The following is a 15,223-nucleotide window of genomic DNA, read 5'->3' as shown; positions in this document are numbered from 1 at the left end:
TAATTGTAGATTTCAACATGCTTCAATTTTGTATATTATAGGTCATATGATTCAACCTAAGTTAAAAGTTATATTCTCTCAAAGATACGACTCTATTCCGATCGTGCTCCGATCCTACCGATCCTACTATGATACCACTAATTCTGCTATGATTCTACTGTAAAAAAGAAAAATGATCCTGGATGATTTAAGATCGATTTGGTATTTTATATCGTAGGATCATGTGATTCTACAAGGATTGCAATTTTGCAAACACGGGTCCATAGTTACTTATGTCATGGTGCTTTAACTGAGTCATTAGCGAGAGAACAAGCACACTCTCTTATTGACAAAATCTGTATCCATTAGTCTGTAACATTACAATCGTAATGATTCAGTCATGTTTGATTTGGGATTCGAACTATTTTGGGGGAATTGAGAGAATTCAAGTGTTTCACTGCTTTTTAAATATATCGCTCTCATTGTGAAAGGTGAAATATAACCTATGATTCGCTATAATTTGAGTCAAACAAGAATCATAGCAATAAAAATGTATGAAAGGTGAAATATAACCTATCCCTCGCTACAATTTGAGTCAAACAAAAATCATAGCAATAAAAATGTGTTGCTACATGAAAATGTAAATAGTAATTTCCTGAAAATTATTGACGAAAGAGGTGCTGAATCTGGAAGAAGAGATGTTAAACAAATGTGTGCTGCCAACATGGAAATAAGGATGGTAGAATCAATCAATCTCAAAAGATCATGAAAACTAGAACTTTGTTGAAGCCAGTAACGATGCCCAATCACAAAGTTTACTAATTAATCAATTATATAATTGATTTTGATAACATACAATATACAAAAATATATAATTGAAAAATCAGATCTAAATACAAAGCCCAATATATAAATCTAGATTCTTTGGTTGGAGTAAACCTACGCCTAATCACAATAAATCACTTTTGTTCCTTTATATATATTTGTATCACTTTACCATGAAAATGAATTTTCACCATGTAATCTTGTGGCGGAGGTGATTGTATATTTTGTAGGCATCAAATTTTGACGCTGTAAGTATACAATTTGAGATGATGCATTCTAGCAAACAATACTGAACTTGAACAAGTATGTTTTCGAACAGTATTTTAATTTTGGATGTCTGATCCATGGAGAGAGGTGCTCTGAGCAGATTATACAAACTAGATAGCTTTTTTGTCATCATACTCAAAATATTTAATAAGAGTACTTCATCCCACCTCCCAACATGACATTAGAAAGCAAGTCAACTGCGGTGTCTAAAACCTTATGATACGGTAGCCAAAGACAGAGAATTTAGACTGCTTTCATTTTGCTTGAATCTCTTGATTCCCATTGCAAAGGCAGGCAGCAAAATTCTTAGGTCCACAGACCACAGATGAGTTGGAAAATAGGATGTCTCAATAATGGCTGATATGTTTTTTAGCAATCAGAAAATTTAGGTTTAACAAAAACAAAAATCATCTTCCTCCAAAATGGCATATGCTCAACAAAACAAAAAAATTATGCCCACAATTGCATCTGTTTAGACTCATTATGTTAATATTTTCTAAATTTATCAAACCTGTTTTGGCACCCAATGATATTTCAACTAAAATATAGTTCAATGTCAAGACAACTAGAAAAATACAGTTTTATTCATGCATCTTAAATTTTTAGCTATGTTGGCCAAAACATGGTTGAATGCTTTTTATAGAACTAAACAGTGACAGTTTTTTTATTCATCTTAATTTTTATTTTGTGGTTCTTGCTGTGTATTTATAGGACTATATGATATATATTATAATACTGAATCATGTTTTGGCTTAAAGATGATTGATTGTGAAAATGGAGCTAGAATTTGGAATAAGCATACTATGCGTTGCAAGTTCACTTGCCATTCAGATTCCACAAGATCCCTTCTCATAACATATGCATCAAGTATCAGTAACTACCAATGTTGGTAATGGCAAAGAGTGAATCATCGATCAACATGAAAATAGAAGTTTGTGATTACTTAGAAAGAGATCAAAATGGACCTCGTGATGCCTTTTTCCCAAAGAAGGCCTCCCAAATCAATGGTGAGAATGGTCCTTTCTTGTTCAAATGCTCTCGGATTGCTTTGTCGTCAAGAATCCAACCTCTCCCGAGCAACTTCTTCACAAAATTATCAGCTTCCTCCACTCCTTTCTCTTTAATGAACTCATCCACCAAACCAATCGCAGTAGCCGCATTTGGTTGATGTCCAGCATCCAGCATCTCCATGCAGAACTCAACTGAATCCTCCAATTTCTTTTCTTGGCACAAGCTCTGAATGAGAATCTTGTAGCTAAATGCATTAGGCGTGATTCCATTGTTCTGCATTTTCCTGAAAATCCTCTTAGCATCATCGAATTTTGCCGCCTTGCAGAACCCTTCCACAACAGCAGTGTAAATCACAACCTCTGGCATTGTGCGCTTCTCACGCATTGATCCAAACAGCTTCATGGCCTCTTGAACTAGCCCATCTTTGCAGAGGCCGTCAAGCATGGCGACAGCATTAGGTATAACGCCAGTCTCCTTCATCTTCTTGAAAATCTCATCAGCATCTTCTGGTGGCGCCTCCAGTGAGATAGGTTTTGTCGAATCTGAATTGTTTTGATCGGCTTCATCCGTCTTCTTCTGCTGCCCAGATGGTCCAAGATTAAACTTTTGAGCTAGTGAATCACCGATTCGATCTCTTCCCCTCTGCCCACCACCCAAATCCTCTGATCCGCTACCAATGTAAGGTGATCCATATCTTGAATCTTCAATCCTGTCTCCACTGGCAGATCCTGATGGCGATCTATATTGTGGATTCTCAAAGTCGCCCATATAATCTCGGCCAAAATCCTTGAATGAAGCCTGTGTTGACTGATTAAAATCCTCCCTTGGAGGGGCTCTTCGTGTAGCTCTGCTGCGAGAACGGCCTTGCAGACCACTACCAGTCATACCAAGCTCGTCTTCGCCCAAGTCAAAATCATGGAAAAGATCATCTGAAGCTTCATCGATGCCATCCTCAGGCAAAGGCGGCATCTTTCGCCTTTCCTCGCCACCGCGAAACGTTGGCCTAGAGGAGGGTCGTTCAAAAGAGCCTTCCTGGCGCGCCCTTTGCCTCTCTCCGCTACCTTCCTCCCCAAAGTTAAGATTTCGAAGGAAGAGATCCTCCGAGTCATCGCCATCACCTCTTTCGCCTCTCATCGACCGGCCGGATTTGCTGCTCGTACTGAAACCGATTCCTGGTACACATCGCTCACCTATCCAAGTCTTAGGAAGACTGCACAGCCTTCTCGAGATATTGGACAGGAGAAGCTTGGACACCGCACTTTGCATTGTTGGTCTCGACTGGCGATGCGGAGGGAAGAACCGGTGGGGGTTTTTTGATGCGGCAGTTAGGGTTTTGATTAGTTAAAATTTCATTTTTACCATCGCAAACTTTAGCCACTTTTTCCAAAATGAGCCTCGAGTTTAGCGAATTTGCTAAAACATCCTCCAGACTTTATCTCACCATATAGAAACCGATCCATAAATCCATGACTTCAATATCATTAGGGATGGAGTCAGGGGGCGATGTTATAGAGATCTTTATGACTATATGAATGCTATACTCATAGATTGAAGGACAATTCATATGAACAAGTATGGTATCGGGTATCATATGGAAATATATCTTGACGATCTAACTCATAAGCTTAGATCTCACCTTTCATAAGCTTAGTTAATGAACAAGATTGTGGTTTTTGCTATTCGCCACAAAAAAATAGTCAAATCTCGCCTTTCATGAGCTAGAGCAATGAGTGTGTTTAAAAACTAACCAACAAGCTACAATGACCTTGAGAATTAAATTTCAACCTATTGTGAATGTGAGACATGCCTAGTCCGAGTTTAGGTTTAGCAATTTTTTTTTTTTTTTGTAAAAAAAAGTGTTTTTAGTATTAATATAATAAAATTTATAAATAAAACTTTTTTAGTAATTTTAAGACAATGTTACTTAATTATACATACCATTAATAAACTTCTTAAACTATAGATCCGACAAATATAATTTAGTCGATTAAAGTAATCAAGTTGGCCTAATCGATCGAACTAAATAAGTCAAGTAAATTCATCGAAGCCGATATGTAGAACAACCTCATTAATGAATTATTAAGCGAGCTAATCAGTGGCTCAGAGTGAGTGAATTTATCAAATGCACCTTTTATTTATCTTAAAAAAAATCTAAAAATATTTTTAACAGCATAACTTAAACTTCAATGCATTCCTACATTAATGTCCACGAATGTAATCAGAATGGAGATCGATGGGGTATGCCTTTTCGTCGGGACCTCGGCCGGCACGGGGCAGTAGTCTCCGAAGAAACGCTCCCGCTGCCATCATTGCCACCGGAGACTAGAGGTACCGGCGTCTTCCTCTGCGACGACACCGACTCGTCGGATTCGGATCCTCGCATCCACTCGCGACCGGGTTTCGGGCGGACCGCGAAGCTCAACTCCGGGTCCGTCCGCATTCCTTCGAGCTGAAAAGTTTTTTTTTTTTTTTAAAAAAAAGGAAAGATTCATTCTTTATGGAAGATTCAATCACCCCAATCTTGGATTAAATCGTAATCTGTTCGAAAGATTCGGGACCTCACCTTGCAGCCAATGGAGCAGAAGCGGAAGGAATCCAAGAGGCCGCGGCCGCAGTTCTCGCAGCTGTTGATCACGCCCTTCCCGGGCCTCTGCTGAGGCCGCTCATTGAGGAACACGATCTTGGCGCTGTTGATGGTGTAGGTCTGGATCGAGGAGATGTCTATCAACTTCGACACTTCCGATACCCTAATCACATTGTGATAAGACGACCTCCGAATCTAAAGAGGAGGGCTCGATCAAATCAAAATTCGATTTTTATTTGGATTTGATCTAGAAAATAGAGAGGGAGGAACCTGAACGAGTTGGTGATCCTTGTGGTCTGGGAGGCAATAAGAACAGAGCGCGTCGCCGGCGCAGTCCAAGCAGTACATGTTGCACTCGGTCTTGTTGGAGTCGCCGTGGACTTCGCAGTGCGTGAAGAAGCTCGTCTGCAGGAGCGGCGGCAGCCACTGCGGCAATCGAAGCATCGGACTCATCTTCTGTCCAAAATAGAGGGGGAAAAACAGAATAAAAAAGGAAGAGAAGAAAGAACGCGTCGAAACGCATCAAGGCTGCCGCCGCCTTTGGGGATTGAAGCAAAAAAAAAAAAAAAAAAAAAAGATACAGAGTAGTCCAAGATTGCACCTTTATCGTTTACAAAAGGATTGAAGGAGATGGAGAACAATGAGGTTGCTTAATCATGCAAAAAACGCCGCCTGTTCAATAGATTTTGAAGGAAATGGAAGAACGCAGATGAAGAACAGGGGATTTTGTCTATATAGGGCGGTTTTTGGAAATTTTCATGATAAGCATTCAATGAAACAGGGGAAGGAAACAAAAAATGGAAAGGAACAATGTTTTCCTATATTTTATTTTAACGAAATTTAATATTTTTCTTCTCTGTGACGAAGGGGCTGGCTTTTTGGTGTCAAAATAGGAATGTGATGCTCTGAAAGTTTTTTTTTTTTAAAAAAAAATCTAAAATTTACAAAAGTTATTTTAAAGATGGATTATTCAATAAATAAAATTTCTACATTAATAACCTAGTAACGTACACAGACTATCTTGCTTGTGCTCGTATTACTAAATCTTTCTCTAGAACAAGAGATTTTGAAATTGTCTTCCTAATGAATAAACTGATTGTAAACACTATAAAAGGTTATCCAAAAATCGACATACCGTTAATGTGAAGTCCATTGTATGATCTTATCTTATATCGTAAAAAAGCTATTTCCACGACTAAGTGACCTCTAAGTTATACGATAATAATTTTACTATTACATCGTAACTTTTCCGTTATGATAAGAATAAATAAATAAATTTTACTTTTTGTCTTTGATGGAAAAGAACACAAGTTGATGAAGCCAATGCTATGTAAGTATAGATTCACTTAACTGCTTGTCTTAATTTTTTAATTTTAATATATATATATATATATATATATATATATATATATATATATATATATATATATATATATATATATATATATATATATATATATATATATATAATATTATTAAAATTATATTAAAATTTGATATATTAAAAATTTTAGTATAGTATTATATTATATCAAATTTTTTTTTATACGGTCAACATGCAATTTAATAATTGGATATTTGAAATTTGAATGTAAACTATATATAATTTATATTATAATATTTTAGATATATATATTAAAATTTTAGTATGATATTGATATGATTTTTTTATATATATCAAAAATTTTAATACAATATATAATATGAAATTTTAGTATTACGGTATCGAACAAGCCTTAAGTCAGGTTAGTTTCTTTTATTTTTCGAAAAAAGAATATAGATATTGATGAATGAGCTTAGTTCGAAAAAAGAATATAGATATTGATATTCTTTTCGAAAAAAGAATATAGATATTGGTAAGAGGAGAATGATGAAGTGGCTTCCAAGATCATAGATTGCGTACCTCCGCGCGAAGTCTGAGGGCTCTTATATAGAGCTGTGGGGAGGCTTATGCACACCTACCGAGGCGTACACGTGTCCTTTACCATACCTTAGTATGGGCTTCCAGAGGAGCATGCCTGACACCATACTGCTACAGTCCGAGTACCTTTCTGATGGGACAGCAGAACCTTCCGTCGTAAGATTCTGCGTATGGCTTGGTCGTCGAACATGCCTGTTGTCAGAAGATGCTCCCCAATGTCCCCTTGTCCTTGTCTCCTTTTTCCCCGAGCCGAGCGTCCATCCGCTCGGCAGACATCGGCCCGACCGGGCGTAGGTATCGGTTCGACCGGGAAGATTTCACTCCATCGCGTGCTCGGCTGAGATTGTTCCTTCACAGCATTGCTGCTTTACGCCTCGACCGAGCGGGCTACCCGCTCGGCTCGACGACCCTGTTCACCATGAGCGTCGGAAACCCGACTCCCCGTCGGGTTGTCTTTGATTCCGCCCGGACCTGTTCGGCCGGTTGACCTGACCCTTCTCCGATCGGATGTACCTCATGCTGACTCTTTTGACTTCTGACCTCCACGTGTCATTGGCTTCCCACAAAGGGGGTCCCCCGTCCTTACTGCCGGATCACTTGCCTCCCCTTCAAGTCTAGTCGAAAGAGGCGATTAGTCTGACTGACTGGACCACCAGTCACGCCGAACGACGTCTCTGTGAAACTATCCTCCGCTCGACCCCCACGGGGGTAGCTATGATCTTAGTCAATGCCAACATTCCTCGGATCTTTTCGAAATTTGCACCAATCTTCGACATTAAGGCCGGGCATGCGCTCTGTGCCTCGTGAAGGCGCTCATTAAATGCGCTCTAGTGGTCGGATGTCACGTGGCGCTGCTGCCGTCATCGTACGGCGGCGACGTCGCGGGCGACGAGACCGAGGCGGTTTAAAATGGATGGCCCGATGCATGCTTTGGTTCTCGTGGCCTGCATCCGACGGTGGAGGTCGCTCGGGCTCAACCCTATAAAGCCTTCTTCTTCTTCCTACGCCGCATTCTTGCTTTCTCGTGCTCCACAGCTTCCTCTGGCGTTTCCGACTTCCGGCGATCCCGCTTTTCCATTTCCGGCGATCTTCAGCCTCCTCCTTTCGATCCTCAGCTTCTTTGTAAGGTCCTTACCCCTTCTCTGTTATCCTCGTGTTTTTTGCCGAGTTCTCGCTCTCTGGTTGCTGTATCGTTTGTCGTCTTCTTCTTTCTATCATTTGCCTCCCCTCGCCTTTTGTGGTTTCGCTCGTTCGGACAATGGCCAGTTCCTCTCAGCCTCAAGACCCAGCCCTCGGCCCGTGGTATACCACCATGGAGTCGCGCTTCGATCGGAGCGACACCGATATTCTGATGGATAATTTTGACATCCCCTCTGATTTTGAACTTATCCTACCCTCCCCCTCCGCTCGGCCACACAAACCGCCGCGCGGAGCTTTCTGTGTTTTCCGCGACCAGTTCATAGCCGGTCTACGCTTTCCAATCCATCCCTTTATCGTAGAAGTTTGTAATTTTTTCGGCATTCCGCTCGGAAGCTTAATCCCTAACACCTTCCGCCTTCTATGTGGCGTTGTTGTCTTGTTCAAAATCCACAACATTCCCCTCCGACCGGAGGTCTTCTACTATTTTTATTATCCTAAACAGTTCGAGCTGGGTACTTACATGTTCCAGGCTCGGCCCGGTTTAGTCTTCTTTAATAAACTACCCTCTTCCAATAAACATTGGAAAGAGTACTACTTCTATCTTCGTCTTCCCGAACGGGCCTCTTTCCGAACCCAGTGGCCGGTCGGACCGCCAACCTCCCCTGAGCTAAAGAGGTTCAAGATCCAACCGGACTATCTTCATGCTGCCAACATGCTAGCCGGTTTGAAGTTCGACATCAACAAGTTCTTACCTGAAGAGGTGATGTACATATTTGGCCTGAGTCCAATCCGGACTCCCCTCCCGAGCGGCTTCGGTAAGAATTTTACTTGTGCATTCGCCTTGATTGCTAACTGATTTTCTCCTTTTTCCTTTGCAGCGGACATTGTCATGGAGTCCGTGATGGCCGGGATTTTGAAGAGGAAAGCGGCGGCGCTCGAGGCCGCAGCTGCCAAGGAGATGGAGCAATTGGGCATCACCCCGGTCGACTCTAACGAAGGGGAGAGCGGGACTCACGAGGAGTCGACCGCTCAGGCCTCTCCCCAGGATGTGGCAAGAGGCGCCACCCCCAGCAAGGGACCAACAGTCCAGGAGGAAGGCTCCGCTCAAGAGGAAGAGCGCCCTCTCCGACAAAAGAGGCGCCGAACGGAGACACCACTTCGATCGGCCACTTCTGCGGTCCAGCCATCCGAACGGACCACCATCGATTCTCGCGGCAAAGCCCCAGCGGTGGAGGCGATCGTCCGATCGGACCCCATCCCAACTAGACGCGTCGGCGGACCCCCTCGAGGCCGTACCTGTCAGCGCTCTTCCGCCCTCTCCCCGCCGAGTCCAACGCTCGGCTCTTTTGTCCCAGTTTTCTACACCGGCCTCCGATCCTTCCCCAGCTTCAGCTCAGACTACTCCCGGTCGGCGCCGTACCATCAGGGTTTCCTTGCATCTCCCTACCGAAGAGTTGATGCCCGAGTCCGATCGGCCAACCGCGCCTGAGCACATGATCACCATGAAGGGGCCTCTAGCCGAGATGTGGGCCGACGCTCGGGCACGTGTCGCTATGATTCCACTTAGCAATCTGGCCAACAGCCACATGCAGCAGGCCACTGGGGTAAATGTGTTTTCTCAAAGTCCTTTACGCATTCTTTCCGATCGGCCATTAACAATCTTGCTTATGTCAGAGATGGGTGGAGGAGATCGCTGTCTCCAATCGTCTGGCCATGGTGGACGAGGAGCTAAAGAGGCTAAGGAGTTCGGGCGGCGCGCCTTCCCAGGGTCCATCATATGTCGAGCTGCAGAAAGAGCTCAAGAAGACCCAAGACCTGTTGGCGGTTGAGCAAAAGAAGACGGCCGGCCAGGCCCATACTCTGTCCGAACTCGAATGACAGGTCAAATCAGTGGACCGCAAAATAACCCTGGCAACCGAGCGGAAGAAAACGGCTATCGCCGATCTGGATAAGAAAAACGTTGAGGCTCGGGGTCTGGAGCAACGAGTCAAAGAGCTGATGGAGCAGTTGGACGGCGAGAAGGCGAGCCGCTCGGCTGAGGCGATTAAACATAAGGATCAACTGAAGACTTTGCAGGAGTCTCTCGAGGTTTCCCAAGCTACCTTCAAGGAATATCGAGAGGCGGAACCCGGCCGAGTCGCAACCCTGAGGCAGAAGCACATCCGCTCGACCGAATTTTCAGAAAAAGTGTGCGAGCGGATGTATGCTGCTTTTGAGCTCACCATCACCGCCACGACGGACTATCTGAAGTCCAAGGGTCAGCACCCTGACTCCGCCAGCATCCCGACCCAAGACTATGCGGCGCTCCTTAGCACCATCCCTAAGGACCTTTATGATTTTCTGGAATAGAAGTCTTTTTGTAACCACTCCGATCGGCCTTAACGACCTCTAATGATATGCTATCTCTTTGCTTGCTTTTTCTTTTGCTAATCAATACGCGTGCTGTCCGCTCGGCTCACCAACTACCGTCGTTCACGTTCCTTCACTTCTCCTCGTTATTCGCCTTGTTAGGACCTTCGGACGCGGCTAGAGAGGGGGGGGGTGTGAATAGTCAACCCCAAATTCACGTTTCTTCCTACAATTTGAGTTAGCGCAGCGGAAATAAAAGATAGAAACGAAAATGGAGAAGATTAAACCTTAAACGCGACGATATAACGAGGTTCGGAGATGATACTCCTACTCCTCGGTGTGTCCGTAAGGTGGACGAATCCTATCAATCCGTCGGTGGATGAGACCCCGTAGAACCGGCTAATAAAAACTCCTTCTGGGTGGAGAAACCTCGCCATAATCTCTATTGCAACAACAAGATCAGTGTACAAGAAATACAGCAAGAAGCCAAGAACAATATGAATGTAAAAACACTAGTTTGCTTGCCTTCTCGTCGACTGGTGATGAAGCAACCACTTCACGCCAACAACAGCAGCAACTGATCAGTTGGAGTCCAGCCGAGGGAAGCTCACACGAAGCTTCAGTAATGGAGAGCTCAGCAAAGCTCTGATCGCAAGAAACAAGAAGGAGCAAGAGCAAGAACAAAACTCCACTGTAGAGGCCCTTGATTTATATGAACCTGAGAAGAAGAAGAAAGAAGAAATCTAGCCGTTGTGTCTCAACGGCTAGACCTGGACCGATCAGGCTTCACCCTGATCAGTCCAGGATGGATCTGATCGGTCAGGGGACCGATTAGGCCCTAGGCTGATCGGTCCCCAGACCGATCCCAACTCTCACAGAGAGTTGGTTGCGATCCCTGATCGGCCTGTGGACCGATCAGGCCCTAGGCTGATCGGTCCCCAGACCGATCCCAACTCTCACAGAGAGTTGGTTGCCAGAGCCCTGATCGGTCTGTGGACCGTTTGGTTACTGATCGGTCACCAGATTGATCAGATGACCCAGTGTATCACTGGATCGGTCAGCAGACCGATCCAATTTACCAGCCTTAAACCTAAAGCCTTCTTGATCTAGAGAACGAGCTACCGAGCCCTCTCTGACCTAGTCCGGAGAACGAGCTACCAAGCCCTCTCCGACTTCCACGTCCGGTCCAGAGAACGAGCTACCGAGCCCTCTCTGACCTAGTCCGGAGAACGAGCTACCGAGCCCTCTCCAACTTCGTCCGGTCCAGAGAACGAGCTACCGAGCCCTCTCTGACCTAGTCCGGAGAACGAGCTACCGAGCCCTCTCCGACTCCATCCAGTCCAGAGAACGAGCTACCGAGCCCTCTCTGACCTAATCCGGAGAATGAGCTATCGAGCCCTCTCTGACTCCATCCAGTCCAGAGAACGATCTACCGAGCCCTCTCTGACCTCCCATGCCAAGCTTCCATACTTGGACTTTTCCCCGTGCCAAGCTTCCTGCTTGGACTTTTCCCGTGCCAAGCTCCCTGCTTGGACTTTTCCGTGCCAAGTCTCCATATTTGGACTTTTCCGTGCCAAGTCTCCATACTTGGACTTTTCCGTGCCAAGTCTCCATACTTGGACTTTTCTCGAATCAGGTTAACTCAAGTCAGGTCAACCAGGTCAATCTTGACCAAAGGTTACACCCACAATCCCCCAAGTTCCTATTCTTGTCAAACATCAAAATATACCTCGAGTCAGGTCAACTCGAGTCGGGTCACCCAAGTCAACCTTGACCTAAGGTTGCACCAACAATCTCCCCCCTTTTGATGTTTGACAAAACCATAATCAAGTTAGGTTAACCCGATAACCTAACTTAGGTTTTCTAATAGTTCTCCAATGTTCTTCCTTGAACATTCTCTGAGCATTCTCCCCAAACTCCAATGTTCTTCCTTGAACATTCTCTAGACATTATCCCCCTTTTTGACACACATCAAAAAGAGTGAATCAAGGTCAAGAGTTTCTTCCTAATGAAAGTTCCATACCTTTCATTGAAACCCTTAATTTCCTCCTTGATACTAAAATCAACAATCAACTTAGTGATAATCCCATATCACTCATCCTCAGAAATCTTGACGAGTAAAAACTCCCCCTAAAAGTCAACTCCCCCTTGACCAATAGGTAAAACTCCCCCTAAAAGTCAACTCCTCCTTGACCATTGCACCAACAATGTCTTGGAGAGTTTCAACCCTTTAGAAATCTAAAACACCAACTTCCACAGCTGAAATTTCAGACAACAGTCGAAAATCAGCATTTTGACATGCTCTGATCGGTCACCAGACTGATCAGGCCTCCACTGGATCGGTCACCAGACCGATCCACACTGCCCTGGATCGGTCCAGTGACCGATCCAGACTTCCCTGGACCGATCAGGATCTCCTCTGATCGGTCCACAACTCTCTGATAAGGATTTCTGATTTTTCTCCCGAAATTCAGAAACCCCTAAAAAATTACAGAAAATTCCAAAAATTGTAAAATTTTGAGGATACATTCCTCATAACATATATTATCATGGAAAAATAGTTTTCTATGAAAATAACTCCCATTTTTTAATTTTGATATAAAGTTTGAAAGACTTTGAAATAGCTCAAGGTTAATCCATCTTTGTATCAACTTGCTCAATGATGAATGCTATCACTAGAAAAGCTTCATCAAGGTTTTTCAAATCAATTTTGAAATGATCTTAAACCATTCAATTTAGGACCACAATCTTAGGGCTAAATGTACATGACTTGTACACAAGTTTTCCCTATGATCCTCAAATTCAAATTAGGCTCATCTAGGTACAAGAACTATGCACCTTGATCCTAACTCATAATCTTAATATCTCACACACATCTAAGGTGTATCAAACACATCCAAGTCAATTTTGATGTGAGTTATGGGTTTAGGTCATCTTAAGCTAAGTTCTCATGTATTTTCTAAACAACAATTTGATCTCCATATCAAATTGTGTTTCTATCCTTAAATCAAATTAATTGATCATAAATGCAAGAGATGATGACATGACATAAAATAATATCATAAGTGGAAATATATGCCAATGTCATGATATCATGGCATAAAGTATGAAACTTAAATAAGGCATGATATATAACTAACCTAAGCATTATCATGATATTTCAAATGATAATAAATTAAAAATATGATGTCATGACATGACATATGGCAAACAATATATGGAAAATAACATATAAAGGTATAGAAAATACCTAATTCTAGCCTTAGTTGCCATTTTTGATAATTTTTGATCATTTTGCCATAAATTCTATATTCCTAAGTGTAATAGACCTAAAGTCATATACTAAAGATTTTTAGATCACTATGTGCCAATTAGATGGACCCTAGAAAACTTCCTTAAATGTGGTTGGCACATCCTAATCACCTTAGGAATAATTTTTAATTTCATTTTCAAGGCTTGATTACACCTTAAAAATTCCTAAAATGCCACCTTTTGCTATGATTAGGTTAACTACCTATCCAATTAAGGTTGGCACACCCTAAACCATCTAGCGTGAAGGAATCACGCTCCTAGGAACCCAATACCTATTTGAGCTCATTGGGTTCACTAAATATTCAGTAGGGATGACTTCCCTAGCAATCCTCCTAATGACCCTCTTAGGCTTTAAAGCCTTGGTCATTTGGGACTCATCAAGATCAACTCTAGGGGTGACTCCCCTTGTGACCTTGGTGATGGTCTTCTTAGCCCTAGGTCTTGTTCCATAATCGAATGGAACATTATGATAAGCGGGCTTGACCACTTGAGACTTAGGTTTGTGACCCAAACCTCTCATGTCCTTGGGCTTTGATTTTTGACCCTTAGACCCTAGAGTTTGTTGGGATCGTTCGTACTTGGCTAGAGAGGGGGGGTGTGAATAGCCGCCCCAAATTCTCGCGTTCTTCCTACAGTTAGGGTTAGTCGCAGCGGAAATATAAGGAAGAAACTGAGGAGAAGAAAAATAAACCGATGTAACGAGGTTCGGAGATGAACTCCTACTCCTCGGCGTGTCCGTAAGGTGGACGAAGCCTACCAATCCGTCGGTGGATGAGTCCCCGGAGAACCGGCTAAATATGAGCTCCTTATGGGTGGAGAAACCTCGCCACAACTACTTCTTGCAACAGCAAGATAAGGAGTACAAATACAAGAGAAGCAAGAAGTAAATACACAGCAAATGTAAACAACCCTTGCCTTCTTGTCGACTGTTGGAGAAGCAACAGCTTCTCAGACGCCAACCACAGCAGCAGCTCAGTCGGAGTCCCAGCCGAAAGAAGAAGCTCACGCGAAGCTTGCGAAGAAGAGCTCAACAAAGCTCAAGCACCAGAACAGCAGCTCTGTAGCAGAAAAGAAGGGAAGAAGCTATTGCACAGAAGATGCCCTCGTCTCCTTTATACCTGCGAAGAAGAAACAGCGAAGAAACACAGAAGAAATCTAGCCGTTGCGTCGCAACGGCTAGTTCCTGGATCGGTCCACAGACCGATCAGGCTCCATGTGGATTGGTCCACAGACAGATCCATTCCCTAGCCTTTGCTTCTGTTCCGTCTCTGATCGGTCCATGATCAGGGTGGAACCTGATCGGTCCCTGATCGATCAGGAACCTCTGATCGGTCCGGGGACCGATCAAGCTCCTATCGGTCCCAGGCGATCAGGCGTCTTTCTCGCGGCTCATCGATCACCTTCGATCGGTGCGCGATCGGATACCGATCGATAGCACGATCGATTCTTGATCGGTCACGGCACCGATCAGATAACTAGTGACTTGGTTTTGCCCAAACCAAGTCCCAAGCCTTCCAAACCAACATTGGTCAACCTCGACATGTTGGTACTTCATTCATAGCATCTGGTCACTCCCTTGACTTCTTCGCCAAGTGTCCGGTCAATCCCTTTGACCTACTTGGACTTTCCTCAACACCGATGTCCGATCATCCCCGATCCATCTGGATTTTCCTGCCTTGCTTCACGGACTTTCACCGGCTTCACTCACCGGATTTCCACACCGCCTAACATCCAGTTAGGACTTTCTCACTGCCTGCCTTCACTCACCGGACTTTCCAACCGCCTAACATCCCATAGGACTTTCCCCCTGGCTTCACTCACGGACTTTCCACACC

General features: G+C 43.7%; 2 protein-coding genes across 2 annotated transcripts; both read right to left on the bottom strand.

Moving 5' to 3' along the window:
- Nucleotides 1-1,816: 1,816 nt before the first annotated feature.
- Nucleotides 1,817-3,403, bottom strand: LOC122052979 (pentatricopeptide repeat-containing protein At4g38150-like). The gene has a single exon (XM_042614767.1). It carries the CDS (start codon nt 3,346-3,348, stop codon nt 2,026-2,028), a length of 1,323 nt encoding a protein of 440 aa, XP_042470701.1. The 5' UTR covers nt 3,349-3,403; the 3' UTR covers nt 1,817-2,025.
- Nucleotides 3,404-4,257: 854 nt separating this feature from the next.
- LOC122052980 (protein RGF1 INDUCIBLE TRANSCRIPTION FACTOR 1-like) lies at nt 4,258-5,134 on the bottom strand. The gene is made up of 3 exons (XM_042614768.1): nt 4,937-5,134; nt 4,646-4,861; nt 4,258-4,531 (listed from the first exon to the last, which is right to left on the bottom strand). Exons 1-3 carry the CDS (start codon nt 5,117-5,119, stop codon nt 4,301-4,303), a joined length of 630 nt encoding a protein of 209 aa, XP_042470702.1. The 5' UTR covers nt 5,120-5,134; the 3' UTR covers nt 4,258-4,300.
- Between the last annotated feature and the right edge of the window lie 10,089 nt (nt 5,135-15,223).

This window comes from Zingiber officinale, chromosome 3A (assembly GCF_018446385.1).
Source record: "Zingiber officinale cultivar Zhangliang chromosome 3A, Zo_v1.1, whole genome shotgun sequence".
NCBI lineage: Eukaryota > Viridiplantae > Streptophyta > Magnoliopsida > Zingiberales > Zingiberaceae > Zingiber > Zingiber officinale.
Note: the sequence above shows the minus strand (reverse complement) of the source record. Positions and strands in the feature narration are given on the sequence as shown.

What these genes read in the sequence shown, in the direction of transcription:
- LOC122052979 (XM_042614767.1), bottom strand. Translation starts at nt 3,348, where the DNA reads ATGCAAAGTGCGGTGTCCAAGCTTCTCCTGTCCAATATCTCGAGAAGG.
- LOC122052980 (XM_042614768.1), bottom strand. Translation starts at nt 5,119, where the DNA reads ATGAGTCCGATGCTTCGATTGCCGCAGTGGCTGCCGCCGCTCCTGCAG. An exon ending in AGGATCACCAACTCGTTCAG is followed by an intron (nt 4,862 to 4,936) that starts GTTCCTCCCTCT and finishes CCTCCTCTTTAG; the next exon opens with ATTCGGAGGTCGTCTTATCA. An exon ending in TCTGCTCCATTGGCTGCAAG is followed by an intron (nt 4,532 to 4,645) that starts GTGAGGTCCCGA and finishes AAAACTTTTCAG; the next exon opens with CTCGAAGGAATGCGGACGGA.